The 18,007-nt window shown below is 39.1% G+C and overlaps 2 protein-coding genes and 1 long non-coding RNA gene across 5 annotated transcripts; 1 reads left to right on the forward strand and 2 right to left on the reverse strand.

Moving 5' to 3' along the window:
• The first annotated feature begins 2,215 nt into the window (after nucleotides 1-2,215).
• On the forward strand, nucleotides 2,216-8,884 carry nfe2l2a (nuclear factor, erythroid 2-like 2a). The gene is made up of 5 exons (XM_031297154.2): nucleotides 2,216-2,443; nucleotides 5,621-5,887; nucleotides 6,156-6,248; nucleotides 6,361-6,555; nucleotides 7,619-8,884. Exons 1-5 carry the CDS (start codon nucleotides 2,405-2,407, stop codon nucleotides 8,882-8,884), a joined length of 1,860 nt encoding a protein of 619 aa, XP_031153014.1. The 5' UTR covers nucleotides 2,216-2,404.
• On the reverse strand, nucleotides 4,864-6,365 carry LOC116048202. The gene is made up of 2 exons (XR_004104590.2): nucleotides 6,145-6,365; nucleotides 4,864-5,984 (listed from the first exon to the last, which is right to left on the reverse strand). It is a non-coding gene; the product is annotated as an uncharacterized LOC116048202 (long non-coding RNA).
• Nucleotides 8,885-8,990: 106 nt separating the features above from the next.
• hnrnpa3 (heterogeneous nuclear ribonucleoprotein A3) lies at nucleotides 8,991-17,246 on the reverse strand. Of its 3 annotated transcripts, XR_004104582.2 has the most exons (12): nucleotides 17,023-17,246; nucleotides 16,128-16,250; nucleotides 15,848-15,994; nucleotides 15,556-15,766; nucleotides 15,371-15,460; nucleotides 15,052-15,123; nucleotides 13,554-13,601; nucleotides 13,201-13,347; nucleotides 12,972-13,088; nucleotides 12,811-12,878; nucleotides 11,318-11,387; nucleotides 8,991-10,090 (listed from the first exon to the last, which is right to left on the reverse strand). XR_004104582.2 is itself a non-coding variant. In XM_031297164.2 (11 exons), the coding sequence occupies exons 1-10, from the start codon at nucleotides 17,026-17,028 to the stop codon at nucleotides 12,826-12,828; spliced, it is 1,014 nt and encodes a 337-aa protein (XP_031153024.1). In that variant the 5' UTR covers nucleotides 17,029-17,246; the 3' UTR covers nucleotides 8,991-11,387; nucleotides 12,811-12,825. The 3 variants fall into 3 exon arrangements, 2 of the variants coding, with proteins under 2 accessions (XP_031153024.1, XP_031153019.1); XM_031297164.2 differs by having other exon boundaries at nucleotides 8,991-11,387; XM_031297159.2 differs by lacking the exons at nucleotides 8,991-10,090; nucleotides 11,318-11,387 and adding an exon at nucleotides 12,054-12,709.
• Between the last annotated feature and the right edge of the window lie 761 nt (nucleotides 17,247-18,007).

An 18,007-nucleotide genomic window follows, 5' to 3' on the forward strand; every position in this document is an offset into this window, starting at 1 on the left:
GCAGTAATACAACAGTTTAATGATACTCTATTACAAGTAAAAGTACTGCACTCAAAACCTTATGCACCAGAATAATCCCATTAAGATTAAATATATTATTATAGAAAATGTTATTGGAATATTATTACTGATGCATTAATGTATAAGCAGCTTTTTAACGTTGCAACTAGTCGACGTGGAGAAAATTTTAACTACTTCATACTGTTTGGTAGTTCAATGCAATGTGTTTTTTAAACTTATCACATGAATCTTAAGTAGGCCTTTAGTAAGTACAGCTGTTAAATAAATGTAAAGAGTGCAATATTACCCTCTGAAATAGTGGAGTAGAAGTAGCCTAAAATTATAATACTTACAGAAAGAATAAGGACCTCAAAATGATACTAGACTACAGTACTTCAGCTAATGTTACATTTCACTTCTGTATAGGAGAATCATATTTTATAAACATATATTATGTGTTTGTAAAAATCTTGAACTGCAAAGTAGCCTATAGGCTAAGTATCACGCCTACATAGTATGGTGGGCAAAAAGAGAATATTTTCATCTGAAGTAGAATATTCATAGTACAATAGCCTACCTCAAACTTAAGTGCAGTAGAACTTAAGTAAATAATGAAATGTAAATTTCCACCACTGGTGTACACCCTACTAAGTAAGTAAGAAGTTTACTATCATTTTTGATTGTTTTTTTAAATCACATTATGTATGCAATGTTGCTTTAATAAATAGCATTATAACAATACATCATTGTCCTCAGTTATCAATACAAGGCAATTAAAATAAACATGTCGCCTACCAAAGCCAGTGGTGAAAAGTAATAACATCTACTCACACTGTACTTTAATCAGGCAGTTATGAAGCACTTCACTTGAAGTCCTTAACTTGAGTATTTCCATGTTATGCTGTTCCATTACAGTACTGTATATAACAGTTATTAGTTACTTTTTACATTAAGATGTTACATAAAAAACACATGATCAACAAATAAAACATGATCTATTGTTATTAAACTACCCAAAAAGTGTTAGCTGTGTAAGCAGTTTAAATGAGCTCCACCTCGACCAACTATAATTAAGTACAGGCTTACATGTCAATGCATCAATAATAAGAATCTAAAGATTTAGTAGGCTACTGTAGTATGCACTGACAGGGAGCATTCTGCATAATTATTACTTTTACCGTATACATTTTGTTGTGTTGTCTCACAGCTTTGTTACAATCTCCCAGCTGTCAGTGGATGTCTTCAGTGTTTCCACGAGGACATTAGGGCCCCAGGGCGTCCAGATCCACACCGGGAACGTGAACCAGCAGGGGGCGCTATGCACCAATCAAAACTCTTCTGATGGCGGAGTTAAAACAGAAATGATAACGTGGTTCTTAGTTTTATAATTACATATCAGCTGGCATTTTAGCAGGTAGGAATGTAAAAGTGATTCTCAGATAGGCCGAATAATAAAAGATTAGGCTTAATCTTTAGTGGCTTTAATGGTTTTCAGACAACCAGTTTCTTTTATTTAACTTATTTCTAATAAGATAATTTAAGGGTTAAGCTATTATAACTTTGAAATGTACATAGATGGGTAATTCCTTATGCATTATGCAGCAACAAGTCCAATACTTCCTTATGTTTTCTTTACAATGTGTCAAATAGGTATAGAGAAATGACTTCAATTATAGATCAAAGTCCTCCTTGTCACATAAACACAGAATAATGCACATTAAACATTTTTTAAACAACTTTTTTAATGTACATGTGATTGATTTTACCATGTCCCCAGTGCAAAGTAGGCTAATCAACTCTACACGAACAAGCTTTGAGCCAAATAGCATTACAAATATTATTGTATTATTGTGTAGGCCATGTTAAACTATTCCTGATTACATATGCTATATATTAGTAAGATAACTAGCCTATATATTTACTATAACCCACCCTGTTATGGTTCCACCCTATGTCTTAGTGTAAACCAGTCCACCCATAAGGCTTAGTATTTGATTGGGTAGTCTACGATTCTTATTTTATTATCATGCCAAAAAGTTGCTGTATAACAGGATGACCCAAATATGTGCCTATGGTTTTTACAGTCAATGGGTTTAAATTGGTAACCAGTGTATTCAGTGTGTAGGCCTACATACATTGCTCAGCCTAGCGGGCTCCACACGCATGCACCAACAGCTCTTATAGGCCGGTGTGAGGGGGACGATCCCGGCGCCGCAGCTCGGGGGGGGCGGGTCATCGTTTCCGTAATGTTCATTAGATTTAAGGAAGCAATGTTTCGCTCGACTCAGCTGCTGCGACGGACTCTATCGGCTTCGGACCGCTCGCCATTTTAATCTGCCATCTGAAGGAATAACACACATATTTATCAATCAGTAGGAGTTTCTTTACCGCCATACAGATCTCCATGATAATGGAAATGGAGGTGATGCATTCCGTTCAACAGGTAAATAGAGAATTTATTAAAAGTGATCACTAGACATTGACTGCTAACTTCCTTTTCTACTGATCTGATAGAGAGACAGAGGCGTCCAGGTAAACTTTTTAATGTTTGCTATAGCAAATTCAATCATCATACCGCAGTGACAAGCTGGTTATGGCGTAGTTAAGAGGTCATTATGTAGAAATAACAGCTCAAACGTGGGAAAGATCATACAAAATACACCGTGAGCCGGGCTCATATCTCTGTGAGATATTAAGGTTGTTCTTTGTACAGCTTTCACTTCTGCAAGTCATTCCTAGTGACGTGTATCCTCGACAGGAAATACAATCTTATTAAAAACCAGGCTGATATCTTAGTGTTCATGCTATTACTTTGAATACAATTAAATATTTCATTAATTTTTACAAGTTTGGTAAGAGTCTCATGAGCTGTATTCTCGTAACTGACTCCTTCCTCCCCCGCCCCCTTCTTCCTCCAAGCATGTGATATCCCATATCTGAAATAGACATGCGTGGATGATTTCGTTACTTTTGTCTCTTGTGTTACAGTGTATTTATATATATATAAACAAAACAAGGTATTTCTCATGTGTTATATGCCTTATATTTTTTGTGTTTGGTTAAACCTGTCATAAGTAAGGGTCAGTGAAAGTACACGGTTGACTGATGAGGGTCCAAAAGGGCTGTTTTGGAACATGTGTCGCTGTGTTTCATTATCCACGGTCAAGGATGTCGAGCGAGTTGTGATGAAAGAAGCTGTAATAAACCACTGGAGTCAGGTCCCCTTTGAGGCCCTTGTTTTAAGCTGAAAATAGGTAAATGAACAACTCATACTGAAAGCACACACACTTCAGTATTACTTTTATATCACCCAGTTTGATAGCCAAAGGGACTGTTAAATCAGACAGGGCCATTAGCTATTAGTTTGGTTTGTTTTCAAAATGTCTGGTTGTGTTTAATATGTTTTCTGGTAATTGGGAGTTGTGTATCTCTGTTCTGCATATTTTGCCAGCATATTAGCTAAAGGGATGTTGTTTGGCTTGTACAGCTGTGTATTGTGTGGCAGAGAGGACTGGGAAATCTGAGTCATTTTATGAGCCAGTTTCCTTGTTCTAGTGCCAATCCAGGTCATGCACAGCCACATACTGATACCATACTGATAGTAACCTGATTTTACACACCCTCACATTAACACAATCTATTTGGCACTAATACAGAATATGAGCTATGATTGGTAAAGTGAGTTTGGTTCAGTGACATTATATAAGAGTGTGATTAATCAGTGACAGTGAAAGGGCTGATTGTACTGCCCCTGCATGGGCGACAGAACTTTTTTTAGACATGGAATTATTTCTTAAAGGACTCGTATGACTTGTCAGGTATGATTATAAGGTGTGACAAACAGACAAGAGTGTGGTTTATTAGTTTGGAAAACACGGATGACCAGATGCCCCACTTAGACATTTAAGGCTACTTCCTCATTCCTGCAGAAGCCATAATGCCTGGTTGTGTGCTCACCTCTCACTCTGTGCGTATGGTTCATAGTAGGCAGCCTTAGTGACGTGTAATCCTTCAGTGGTCATGCTTCTGATGCAACATTGAGTCAAAGAGAGTTAGTGGGTCCTTCTTTTTGCAGTGCCACAGCTGTAGTCAGAAAAACAATGTTTTAGAATATATATAGGTGCTTGTTTGCTATTATTATTGTTTAAACAGCTATATTGTACACATTTGTTTTTTTGTATTTATTGTTTATTTACTTTTAATATGTTTATGTATGCGCCATCCACCAAGGCAAATTCTTTGTATGTGTTACTTGGCAATAAATCATTTTGTGATTCTGACGAGTTTATGGATATTTACCACACACCCCATTTTCTTTGAATAAAAAACAATCAAAGTAGAAACATTCTTATACAGTATCTTCTCCTCAGTTTCACATCCTCTTTATTCTTCTTTGTACTTTCTTTACCTTCAGTTCCCTCTTGGCTTCCTCCTGGCTATGTGTGTTTTGGCCATATGACCGACTGCAAGCATTAAGAAGCCTTTCCCATAAGTTCTGTTTATGCAGATATCTGAGGAACAAACAAGTCACATGCCCAGACAAGTTTCTTGTGAACCAGTGTCTTGGTTTATGCAACATCCCTGGGCCTTGTGAAATGGTTTCCTTCTGTAAATCATTTCTGTGTAAAAGACCCAAGGAAGAGGGCAGCACAGTTTATCTTTAGACATTCTTGTTTAAAAGGGAAAATAACATTCAGCCTGTGAGTGGAAATCTACAGGAAACTGTATTAAAATATCCTGACAGTTGTTAATACGCTGTTTCTAAACATTCTGTATTGTCAGCAGCACTTAACTTAATGTGTAAATAAGAAATGTAGGACAACATAATTTGTGCAGTGATGGGACAGAACACGCTGAGGTCTGTTATCAATAGTTGTAGTTATTTACTTGAAGACATAACAGGAAGGAAAACAATGAAACGAGGTCTGCAATTCCACCCAGCAACATATCTACAGCCAAATATACCCTCTTTTATTTGGTTATAACACCCTTTAAGGAATATTGCTGTTATATCATGTGAAAAGGAAATAATATTCTACAAGCACTGTGGTACCATTTAAAAAAAAACAAAAAAAAAACAACAACTATATATGTACCTTTTAACTTCCTGTTTTCATTTATAAAAACAGGATGTTAAAGGTACATATATAGTTGTATATGTATAGTTGTTGTCTTTATAATATGAAATAATGTTTAGGATTTAACTTTACTACTTTTAGAGACCGAAACTGTAACATGAAGTCAATTATGCAAAAATTGATTTAGAGTGTGCCCTTTGTGAGTTTGAATGAGACAAATGAATTCACACCTCAGTGTAATCAGATGGGTAATGAACACTTCCCTTGGAAAGAGTATCAAGTGATGATACGTGTCTTATGCTGGCGTGTGGTGGCAACACGGGAAAGAGAGAAGTACATTTATTATTCATGTGGCTTCTCCCCCTTGACTTTAGTGCCAGTGTTGTTGTCAGTGAACAGATACTGAGGGACAGGGTGTGGCGGGTGCTGCTGCCACTCTTCACAGCAGGGCACGCTCTTCCTTGCTCCAATGCTGCTCACATTCTCACTGCAGGGCAGCATGGCTCACAGCTCTCTAAACTGATCTGTGGTTTTCTTTCTAGGACATGGAGCTGATTGACATACTGTGGAAGCAGGACATTGATCTCGGCGCCAGGCGTGAAGTTTATGACTACAACCATCGTCAGAAAGAACATGAGCTGCGGAGGCAGAGGGAGCTGGAAGAAGAGAAGAGGCAGCATCTGGTCCTGGAGCAGGAGAAGGCCCTGCTGGCACAGCTAGAGCTCGACGAGGAAACAGGAGAGTACATACCCCGCCCGCCACCCAGCGCCCCACTGCAGTCGGCTGTCGCACCTCTAGAGGTTACACAGGTACATTCCCATGGCCATCATTACTCATGTCAGAGGTGGACTACTCCCACCTCATTTGATAGGCTGCGGCTATGTCGTAGCTAGGTAACCACTCATCCTGCAAATTACAGAAACACAGGTGGGTCTGAAGTTTTGCATTGGTGTATTCTGCTCTAGAAACTACTCCACTGAGACATAAGTTCTAATGTAAAATGATGTGCTGTTTTTAACAGATGGTGTGCCACAAAGGATGCTAGGTGGTAAAGTTGTACTTTTACCTTTCTTGCAGAATGTCAGCTTCACAGAAGAGAACGGTGACGCCATGTCATTTGATGAATGTTTGCAACTTCTGGCAGAGACGTTTCCTGTAGAGGAAACTGAGGTAAGAACATTGAATTATTATTACTACTTAATATTATTGAATTATCATAGCTTGAAGCCTTTAACATGACTTTCAGTTGTATGAAATACATATTCTTGGGTTTGTCTGACAGAACACCTCAGTTTGCCTGGACACAACTGTTGTTTCAGCACCCATGATGCCCCCTGAGCAGCCAGCTCTGCCACTGGCCACCCTCTCCCCAGGTCCACTACTACCAACACCATCACCACCACCACCACCACCACAGAGGATGTCCCTAGATTTGGAGCAGGCCTGGATGGAGCTTTTGTCCCTCCCTGAGCTGCAGGTATAATACACGGATTTTCCGCCTCAATGGTGGGGTGTTTTGCATTGTGGAACAAATACCCAAAGAATGCTTCAACGGACAGGAGTCTGGCAGTAGAGGACAAACACATTTTTGTTCCTCTGTGAGAATGGGGTTTCATACATGTGAGACAGGTGCACCTGACTCATTCCACTGTGATAAAGTTTCATTGTTAAGACCTATTTAAAAAAAAATTTTTTTTGAAATTTGGGGAGGTAGGTGTTGAAGATGTGATGCCGTTTATATGATTAGTAGCCACCAGCTTGATCTAGCAGAAGAAGACATGTTGTTCAGAGAAGGTGTGGCAGTCTTAAAACCTTTACTTTTTGGCAGCAACTAAGGATTTGTGTACATGGTAGTTTTTAATTTGCTGCCTTATCAGTTTTGTTTCAAAGCAGCTCATATTTGCATTAGCTGATGGGTGGAGCAGTGTGCTCCACACTGCTGTTGCACATTTGTTGCCTTGACTTCTTACTGTGGACTGGACTACAATCCTAACCGTACAGCTTACATAGAATTGCATTAGTTGCTCTGGCAAGCTGCTGATAAGACTTTACATTGTAGAAAAAAGGGGTTGTGTGTTTGGTGTGTGAATTGTGTTTGGTGTGTGAAATGTTGCTTCAGTAAGCTGCTTTGTGAAGATAATGTTGTCGCTTAATTCTAATTTTAACATCTGGATATGTAGTTGGTCTTAGAAATTACAGTCGGCTACCTTATGCTACACCCAGCTCTACCAGCAGTTGTCAGTGAAATACCAATCTCTTGGAACAACTGCATGGCTAAAAGCTCCAGGATTGAAACCTTATTATTTAGGGAAGATAATAAAAAAAAAAAAAAAGAAATATGTATCTTTTTATATCAGTCATCACAATGTGCCACAGATGATGTTTTGGAAGAAACTGTAGGTTTATGAATGAGCACATAACATACATGCATCCACAACAACACAAACATGTTGACATTTTTATATTCACTCTCTTTTGGAACTTCTACTGTAATATGTTGATTGTATTTACTTTAATGGTTCTTTACCTTTTTTTTCTAGCAATGCCTGAGCATGCAAATGGAGGACACACTTGAGACCACAACTTATCCTCTTCCAAACAGCCCTGAAGAGCAGAATCCAAACTACACTTTTTACCCCATGACCGATCTCACAGACAGTGAACCAAACATTTTAAATGTTTGTCCTGCAGAGTTTATGAATACATTTGATGTCTCTGTTCCCAGTATGGTCCCACCAGACAATCTCAGCCCGATGAAGGCAAAGGCTCCTCAGTTAAATGATAAATTCCCTGCAGAAAGTTTCTGTGACATATTTTACCCCAATGCCATTCTGGAAGAGAGCAGTGGTCAACATGGCCTTGAAGTAAATGAAAGTAACACCATGTCAGATATCCCAAACAAGCCTCCTTTCACACCAGTGGACATTTACAGCCTCTCAGCTAGAGATGCATTTGACAGAAGCAAAGAGAATCTGACAGCAGAATTGCCAGACTCAGATTCAGGAATCTCTTCAAACATAAGTCCAAACGCTAGTTCACCTGGGAAGTCTTTGTATGGAGATGAGTCCTTTGGTTACAGCGATTCAGACATGGAAGAGATGGACCACAATCCTGGAAGTGTAGAATCTGACTACTCAGAGATGTTCTTACTCAATTTCCAACCTGATGATCTTCAGCGGGCAATTCCTTTATCTGCACAAATGGGGCAGCCACAACAGCAGCAGGAAAAGAAACCCAAACAACACAAGACGGATCCGGCTGAGGAGAACGGCCACAACAATGCCCCCTTCACCAAAGACAAGCAGAAGAAACGCTCGGAAGTGCGTCTCTCCAGAGACGGGCAGAGGGCTAAGGCCCTCAAAATCCCTTTCACTGTTGACATGATTATCAATCTGCCTGTTGATGACTTCAACGAGATGATGTCTAAGCACCAACTGAATGAGGCCCAGCTGGCCCTGGTCCGAGACATACGCCGCCGCGGCAAGAACAAGGTAGCTGCCCAGAACTGCCGAAAACGCAAGATGGAGAACATAGTGGGTCTGGAGAGCAACCTGGACTCACTGAAGGATGAGAAGGCGCGTCTGCTGGAGGAGAAGAGCCAAAACATCACAAACCTGAAGGAAATGAAGCAGCAACTCAACAGCTTGTACCTGGAGGTCTTCAGCATGTTGAGAGATGAGAAGGGCAATTCCTACTCCCCCTCTGACTACTCCCTCCAGCAGTCAACTGACGGCAACGTCTTCTTAGTTCCTCGCATCAAAAAGACTTTCATCAAGAGCGAAGACAGCGTCTTATCTCCTTTGTAATATGGTACTGCATTATCATAGTAATACTATGCAATAACTTTGTAGTTGTTCAGCTTTAAAGCATTAGTAGCTCAGCATAACTATTGTATAGTTTTTTGCTCACTTCTCTTGAATGTTGTAATATTTTTGATATTTTACTTCTTTTGTACTCGGATACCTTAAACAGATTCTTTAACCAATATTGTTTGTAAATATAAACATTACTTGCTTTTGAGATTGATACAACCGTTACTCTGTGTATATATTGTATATATTATATTTCTGTAAGCTAATGTTTCAATCATTGTTACTCATATTTTATAACTGTCCCTTTATGATTTGCTGCCCATGTTCTTTTATAAAACCTTGACTTCTGTGCTTTTCAATAAAGTATTCCTATAGCTATGCAGCCTCCTATTTTCTGAAAGAACATTGTGTGGTGTACTATGGCCTGCACCAGATTGATGCCAGATGGATATATAGTCTAAGGAATGATTACATAACTTACCACGTGTTCAAATCAGTTCTGGACTTGAAGGCTCTACCAAAGGGCTCACAAATAAGCAAATAAAATATTGTACTGACACTAAAGAGTTACTGGCTTAAAAAACTTTTACAATCTGCTTGCTTTTTATTAGAGCCAGCTTGTTTGTACAGTACCCTAAATCTTTGAATACTGAAAAACTGTTGCAAAAGAAATCACACCCACTGCATTCTTATGTTACACAACAAAGAGCACAATTGTCAAACTACAGTAGAGCATGTTCAGTGTAAACCATGCATGACAACTTCTCAATGGTCCAACCCAGGAAAGCATATTCAAAGGTACAGCCCTACACAATCAGTATGTGCTCTAAGTGCACTTTCACACACAAACACTACCTTTCACCCAGCCCAGTTTCTGCTCTCCATACAAACTTCAGAGGGGGTGTGGCAAACTAAACCGGTTTGAGACTCAAGGACATCTGTAAATCAATGAAACCTTTTCACATTGAGAACAGTGGTATTTTTACAAACAAACATTCACAGCTCAGCATTTTGCTTTCAGAAATTAAACACTCAAGTCATGAAAAATATTTTTATTTAAAAGCACAAGTAACACTTAACATATCTTACTGTTAGGCCAACATAGTTTATTGACACTGGCGTGCTTATGCCAAGCACAGGTTTAGTCTGTGTAATTGAGTTGGTTGTTCTACATTCCTCTGCAGAAACTCTATCCTTGAACTGATAAAAAAAATAATAAACATCAGCAGGCATTGTTCTTTATTTTTAGACTGAGTAGACAACTATGAGTATTTGTGTATACTCTGTCATAACACTGTTGGATAGTTTCAACTTGTGACCACAGTTCCTCTCTGTTGATACAGTTTGCCCATGTTTCTGTATGTTCATTTGACTGCCACGTAAAATTGCTTAATAAATCATAAATCAGTTTTTTTTGGGGGGGGGATGCCCCTGTGATTAATGCAGAGGATTTGACATGAGGCCTGTTAGATGTTTCATGTTGCCGATTACACTTTTTTTTTTTTTTTTTTTTTAAATTGAATACTATTTTTGCATTATACTTACTGTATGTGGCCTGCCTTTCGTAGTAATAATCAAGTTACCTACAAATGCTTTTCTATTATGTTAACATTGTCGTGCTTATTTACACAGACTGGCAAGGACCTGATTTCCATACTTTTATTTTTTACAGCTTGGCATTAGTATATACACTCAGTGGCCACTTTATTAAGTTCACATGTACAATCTAATGCAATCCAATACAACTGTTTTGCCATCAATTCTACTTTTTTAATTTATTAGTGCTATAACATTTTAAAAAGAAAGTCCACTTTTATAATGCCAATAGTGTTCTTTGTTTTGACACTGACATTAAGGTGGTAATTCAATGTTTTAATACTGAGGTTATACTTTGTGGTGGTGTAACTAGACTACATTATATTAACAAGTGTTCTGTCCCCATCATGTGTGTAGAGGACAAAATATTAGAACTTTAACTGTGACCTCAGTAATAAACCTATAATTGAAGTTATACATTTCCGACAATGTCAACAAAAGCTGAACTTTGTAAAGGCAGAATTTATGTAGGATCTGTTTTCTTGAATTGTAATAAATTGTATAGGTGTGCCTAATAAAGTGAGTGTAAATACTGTTCATCTTTCCCAAGCATGATCATTTGTTGTTTCCCCAAGGGTGTTTCATCACAATCAACTTTATCAGGACTATCTGACTGATAGCAAAGGTAATAAAACATGGAAACATTTTTGCCTTGAGGGTATTCCAAGATGTGTGGTGAAGGTCGCAGGCTGATTCCGGTCAAAGTGGAGCAATACTGGGTGTCATACTGCTCTTTTTACCTCAAAGGAACCCCTGCACCTTGTATAATCACCATGTGCACTGTTAGATTACAATATAAGCAGCCTTGGATAATATTTAGAAAAGTCTTACCCATCCAGAACCTTCCATGTTATCAGGTCTTTACAGATTTTCAGCAAGAAGAGAATGCCTCTTTCCACATCTGCAAATCAAGCAAAGTAGTTACTCTTACCTGCTCCATCTTCTTAAGTCAGCTTTTTTGTGAAATACTCACTCCCTTTTCTTGTTAATGTCTGAAATCTAGCATTTGCGGGTAAAACTGCAGTATCTCTGACTTAACAGGATCTCCAATGTGTCCAGGAACTAGTCTTTCTTCGCTAGCACCAGTTGCTTGAGGGTTTAGCTAGCCTTGAAAGAGATAGATGCTCACTACCAGGAACGACACTGCAAGCTTCCTCCATGGGCGTGGTGCTCGATGCTGCCTTCTCCCTTCTCTCTCAAAATGCTGACTGGTCCACTGTGCTGGGGCTGAAGACGTCCTGTCTGACAGTCATCTGCAATCTTCCACACTAGCGATGCTGAGGGCCCAACTGCAGGTGCTTGTGGCCGTTATAATCCTACTCGCTTAACTCTGGCATAGGTGGTGTATGGGCCCCCTGCCCTAGGACTACCCACAACTCCCTCGTCATTGACCCTTGTACAAGTAAATACAGTATTTACACTATTTTACGAACAGACGTCCTAAATAATACTAAGAGGAGACAGTTGTGGACAGGCTGATTTGCTAAACTTCACAGTCACAATGTGCAGGCAACAGATAAATGAATAACTCATTTGATTCTGAACCAATGACGCACTGAACCTTGTGTTACTTTACTACACAATTTTATTCGGTCTTTTTCTTCTAATCAAAATATTCGAACAATCTAGAAGTGAGTGAGGGATTCCCTTAATTCTAATCCAGACTGCATATATTTGTTGACACTGGTACTACGAAGGATTTACATACTGTGCTTCACATACAAAATCAAAATACACTTGACACTTGCAATTGAGCAATCATAATAACTTCAGAAGGAAAAAAAATTAGTAATTCTAGCTCATCTGAGGGCCTGATAGAACTATGCTATATGACAAAAACCAGGTTAAAAGACAAAAGATTCATTGGCCAGCAGAAAACTAACCCATATAAAAAAGAAAAAAAAAATTAAGAACTGACTTCAGATAAACAAAAACAAAAAAATACTCTTTACCCCTGATACCATAGGCACAATACACACACTTCAGACACACAAAAGGAAAATAGCTTGGTTGGGACACATCTATCACAATTAGGGAAGAGTATCATCTGCACTCATGTCTTGTGTATACAGTCCTTCTTCCATAAACTTCTCCAATTTAGCTGCAGTAATGTCTGACTTTTGTGTTCCTCTAATGCTTTCAGATGACTGCCTCAAAGTAACCTGCAGCTTTCCTGACAATTCCTTTGCTCACCTCCTCGCCTCTCCTGCTAAGAACTGAAGCCTGTTGAATGGATACAGGATAGAACAAACAGTTATTCTGCACTTTCATGGGCTCACTCTGTACTGTGCTACGAGGGTGGTGTGGAACTGAATGCAACTTACCAAAACATGAAATAATTAATATCGCCGTGAGCCATAGCCACCTCCGCCACCACCAGAGCTGTAGCCACCTGTAGTTAAGGAAAGGTCAACGCAAAATAACTTAGATACTCTCTCCAGGAGAAATGATATTATATCATTGGGTTTTGAAGGATAAAACTCACCACCATAGGGTCCACCCGAGTTTCTGCCCCCAAAGTTGTTTCCCTTCATGGGTCCATAGTTGGACTGCTGTCCACCATAATTTCCGAAGTCGTTGTAATTTCCACCTCCTCCATATCCTGAAGACGTGTCAATTTTAAGGTAAGTCTTGATTTCAGGTGTTTAGTAGAGCATGTTTTCCACGCATAAAACATCTAGCACTTTCTTTTTTCTGGAGTCAATCTTTTTTACCTCCGTCATTGCCTCCGTAACCTCCATCACAGCTGCCACCAAATCCACCACCCTGGTTGCCATACCCTGGACCACCACCACCACCACCTCCATAGCCCCCTCGACCCCCTCCATAACCTGGTCCTCCACCATAATTTCCTCCTGGACCTATAACAGTGAAAAAGAAAAAGCAAACATACAACATAACCTTATTCATAACTGTGACATGAATAGCGCACGAGTGGTATTAACACTGTTGGTTCAAAATGTTCAAACACAAAACACAGTTGTTATATAAGTGAGCAAGGATATTAAACTCATTATTGAATTTAAATATTTTACACCTCTTAGAGTAAAACTTTACCAGAACTCACCATTGTCAAAATCATCGCCATAACCACCTCGTCCTCCACCATAGCCACCTAAAAAACAGGGTAAAACATATTATGCACTAAAACTGTGACCAATTTGTTGTGACTGTGACAATTGACCCTTCGCTAAGCCACGCCCAAAAACCGCCATAGGCCAATCGTGGCTTAGCAACCGTAACTAGGCACGGGAGGTCTGTCAAGCTTTCAAGCTTTCAAGCAAGTGAAACACGCCGAAGCGTTGTGCGTATGGATTGGGCAAATCTGATACCCGGTATCCTAAAAGTTTGGACGGGGTGGTGGAATTTTTTCCCTTCCCGAAACCTAAAACCCAAGGGGAGAAATGCCGGGCGTGGATCAAGCAGTGTGGGAGGCCCCATTCACAACTAGCTAAATGTCGACAAGATTAACAAAAACGCCTACGTTTGCTCCAAGGCAACAACACGCTAATGTTAGCTAGCTAGCTAAATCAGCACAGCGTTGCTTGGAAATAATGACGGTTCTTTGTTCATTATTTTACGTATGTATTTTACGTAAAATAAGATGATTAAAGGCAAGACGGAGGCTCACTGACATACTTTAAAATATATTTCCGCATTTTGTTAATTGCTAAAAATATAAGCAGGAGAATGTTATCATTGCAAAGTGGTCAGGCTAACGTCTTGTGTTTATTCCACAAGACTTATGGATAAGCTGTTTGATTTATAATTATTAGATTATTTTCAAATTTCACTTACCCTGCTGTGCATGAACATAGCTGTTCCTCAATTTGTGTGTTTACCATTTGAATGATCAGCATATGAGGTGGCTGCTGCTTGCGCTGAGACCTATAGGCTTTAGCTTCAATTTTGATGAAATTATTCTCTAATCGGTTGCATCGTGGATATATCCCTCGAATGCATACTGCAGTCCCTTTTGTCTTGCTCTCTCAGATATTTCACCTGTTTGCCAAAAATGACTAATTATCTCCTTGGGAATGTCTGACACTGGTGCATACACTGTAATAGAAGTTTGTCAGGCGTAGCAACAGTAACTAAGGAGGGCGGGGCTTAGCGAAGGGTCAATTGACAAACATTTCTGCTTAACTGCAATGTTAATAAGACATGTTTCTGTCACCTCTGACTTTTGCTAGACACTTATTTTGCATGTCAATATGGCTGATCATCTTACATGTGGGTTTAGCAGAGCTAAAACATAAAGTGCTTACAGAGAGTTGGAGGCGACAGAACTGAGCTTCACCCTGCCTAGACCAAGCTGAGTAACTGATTTCACCAGATGGTTATGGGCATGCACCATTTAGTTTGTCGACATTTAATAAATAAAAAATTAAAAAATCCGAATGAACGGAAACAACAATCATTTTTACTTTCTTTAGTGTGTCAGTGTGGATGCAAAACTTAAATTCTGCAACCCTTACCGACATGTAAACATCACAATAAAATGTACCTGCATTAGTGTGATTAATGCCAGAGGCACTTTCATCTGGCATGCAAATACTACTCACCTCGACCGAAGTTGCCACCACCTCCAAAATTACTACCTCTCCCCATGAAGTTTCCAGATCCTCCACTCCTGCCTGATATGTAAAAGGTGTCATTTTAGAGCTGTTTACAACATAAATGAACTGTCAGCTGCAAACAGTAGCATATATATATATATATATATATATATATATATATATATATATATATATATATATATATATATATATATATATATATATATATATATACACACACACACACACACACACACACATCAATGGTAAGCAACATCAATGGTAAGCAAGTATAACTTTACTTTAGAATTGATGGTGTGCTTACCCCTGGTAGTGGATATAGCACTCATTTCCTGTTTTGAGAGAGCTTTTCTGACCTCACAATTGTGGAAGTTGATTGTGTGGAATTTCTGGGCTGTAAGAAAAATGAGAAGAAACAATACACTTACATATCATTGCTTAATGTTTACCAACACCCTCATAAACTCTGAAGTCTCAACATCCACATACCAACAATTTTGTCTACAGTGTCATGATCATCAAAGGAGACAAAGCAGAATCCTCTCTTCTTCCCAGTGGAGCGTTCCTCCATGATGTCAATGCATTCAATCTTTCCATATTTCTCAAAATGCTCCCGAATGTGGTACTCCTCAGTGTCCTCCTTAATACCGCCAACAAAGATCTTCTTCACCGTCAGATGGGCGCCTGGTTTATTGGAGTCCTGAAACAGAGTGTATCGATGAGCAAACACCAAACATTAACATTGCTGTAGTATCTGCCTTCTGGTCTGGAATTTGTTTACCTCTCTGGACACTGCCCTTTTGGGTTCAACAACTCGGCCATCAACTTTATGAGGCCTTGCTTTCATGGCTTCGTCGACTTCCTCTACAGCAGCGTATGTCACAAAGCCAAACCCTCTTGATCTCTTGTTGTTGGGGTCCCTCATCACCTAGAAACAACAAAACGATACACAATGGTAGTGAGAACAATTTAACTGGACTGTAGATATGTTTATAACTCATTGTGTTGTTTATTATTATCTAAGGGCATATTTTGCCACAAATTACACTGAAAATACATACCACACAGTCCGTGAGAGTTCCCCATTGTTCAAAATGGGCCCGTAAACTCTCCTCCGTGGTTTCAAAGCTCAGACCTCCAATAAACAGCTTTCTGAGCTGCTCGGGCTCTTTAGCTTCACGGTCCTATTAAAGCATAACAAGAAACATATAATTGCAGCTGTAAATAATGTTACAGGAAACTAGTTGGAGAAACTACAGCATTGTTATATAACGTTAATATGATCCTACAGATGAATACATGCACAAATATCTGCAAATATAACGTTGCCAGTGTTGATACTAGGCCGTATCGTTAACGTTACCCATTGTAGCGACAGAATAAGCTAACGTTAATGTTAAACTACAACGTGTAAAATTAAGCTGTCAAATAACCCCGGTGCACAAACAAAACATGTCATGGCTACATTATTAAGTAATATACAAATGAACGTTAGCCAGTCTAAGGAGTCTAGGAGTTAGCTTGAGCGGCCAGCTAACGTTAGCTTACTTCACTACTGCTGCAGGTTGAGCAATACGTTGTTACCAAAAGCCTCCGTTTATCTATCAGCTATAACGAGTAATGTTGGTTAAAGAAACCAAACAACAATGTTCATTTAACAGCCAACTGAAACAGTAGCTAGCAACACGGAGCACTCCGGTGGTAACACCACCTAAGTGTTAAATTACCCTACTGTAATTTTGACAACCATTAGCTTATTTTAGTTTAGCTGCAGCGTTAGCTACCGTCTACCGTAGATAGCGCTGAATTCTGAGCAACGTTAAAGTGACAGAGAAGCTACACATTTCACACCGTGCATTACCTCGTCAATGTTACAATTATGTAAACGAGTTACCATAGCTTAACAGCATTTTACAAATAACCGTATTTAATTTGCAATATTTGCGAACACTTCACCTCCATTTTGCAGATGTCACGGCCGGAGATCTGAGTGGGTCACGTGAACAGGAAACCAGTCTGGTTGTTGTCACTCCGCAGTCCGTCCTCCTGGATTAATCCTATGATTATAAATCAAAACCTACAATGGCTATGAATGCATGCAATCATGCAAATTATATGTAAATTAATTTCTTCTTAATATGTAAAGTTTTGTTTGCTCACTTTGTCCATGTTGCTGTATAGCTTTGTGCAATAAAAAAAAGATTGTTTGCGCCATCTACTGGTTGAACAGGGACACGTCTTGACAGAACAATCAATGCTCATCTCTCCATCTCTCCATCCAGCCTCCAGCCCCTGAATTGTTTGGCCACTGCCAGACTGAGAGTGAGACATCAGTCCATAATGACTGGGACATTTAATTTAAAAGAGACCTAGTGAGGTGCTGTTAGTTTCCAAGTAGAAAATATACAAGTGGTGGAAAATAAAAAACACAGTGGGAAGTACCCAAAGTAGGCTAACCCACAATTTGGTGTGACTCAATGTTTGATAATTGAGAGACTGTTGAGTGTAGATTTAATTTGATGGTCATTTCTGATCTCAATTGCCACGTCATGGTCAGTTCAGTTCCTGTTCAGTGTTGGTGATCTACCTTTTGAGACTGTTTTTTTTGCAAAACTTAGAACAGCAGCAGAAACTGGATGTTTCGAATAAAGATTAGCTGCATAACAATAATTCAATCTGAATTATCAAGCCCAAATACAAATATAGATGTGAATATTATAGACTATAGGCTATAAAAGAAAGTGAATGTCTTATGAGCCAGCTGGACAGCGAAAGTGGCTAAAGCCTAAGTTCTAACTTTAACAATAAAAACACAATTGTTCAAAAGCCCTGATGATTTTAAACTGATTTATTTGGATGTTTCCATTATATGTGACATGTAAAACTGTAATGTCTTACTAATGTGAGCATGGCCTGCCTAATTTGTTATGGGGCCCCAGGA

The sequence above is a fragment of the Sander lucioperca genome, chromosome 8 (genome assembly GCF_008315115.2).
Source record: "Sander lucioperca isolate FBNREF2018 chromosome 8, SLUC_FBN_1.2, whole genome shotgun sequence".
Lineage (NCBI taxonomy): Eukaryota > Metazoa > Chordata > Actinopteri > Perciformes > Percidae > Sander > Sander lucioperca.

Coding starts and splice junctions, on each gene's coding strand:
- nfe2l2a (XM_031297154.2), top strand. CDS start 2,405: ATGATAATGGAAATGGAGGTGATGCATTCCGTTCAACAG. Junction 6,249..6,360: donor TTCCTGTAGAGGAAACTGAG/GTAAGAACATTG, acceptor TTTGTCTGACAG/AACACCTCAGTTTGCCTGGA. Junction 6,556..7,618: donor TGTCCCTCCCTGAGCTGCAG/GTATAATACACG, acceptor TTTTTTTTCTAG/CAATGCCTGAGCATGCAAAT.
- hnrnpa3 (XM_031297164.2), bottom strand. Junction 15,995..16,127: donor GAACTCTCACGGACTGTGTG/GTATGTATTTTC, acceptor TGTTGTTTCTAG/GTGATGAGGGACCCCAACAA. Junction 13,089..13,200: donor TTACGGAGGCAATGACGGAG/GTAAAAAAGATT, acceptor ACACGTCTTCAG/GATATGGAGGAGGTGGAAAT.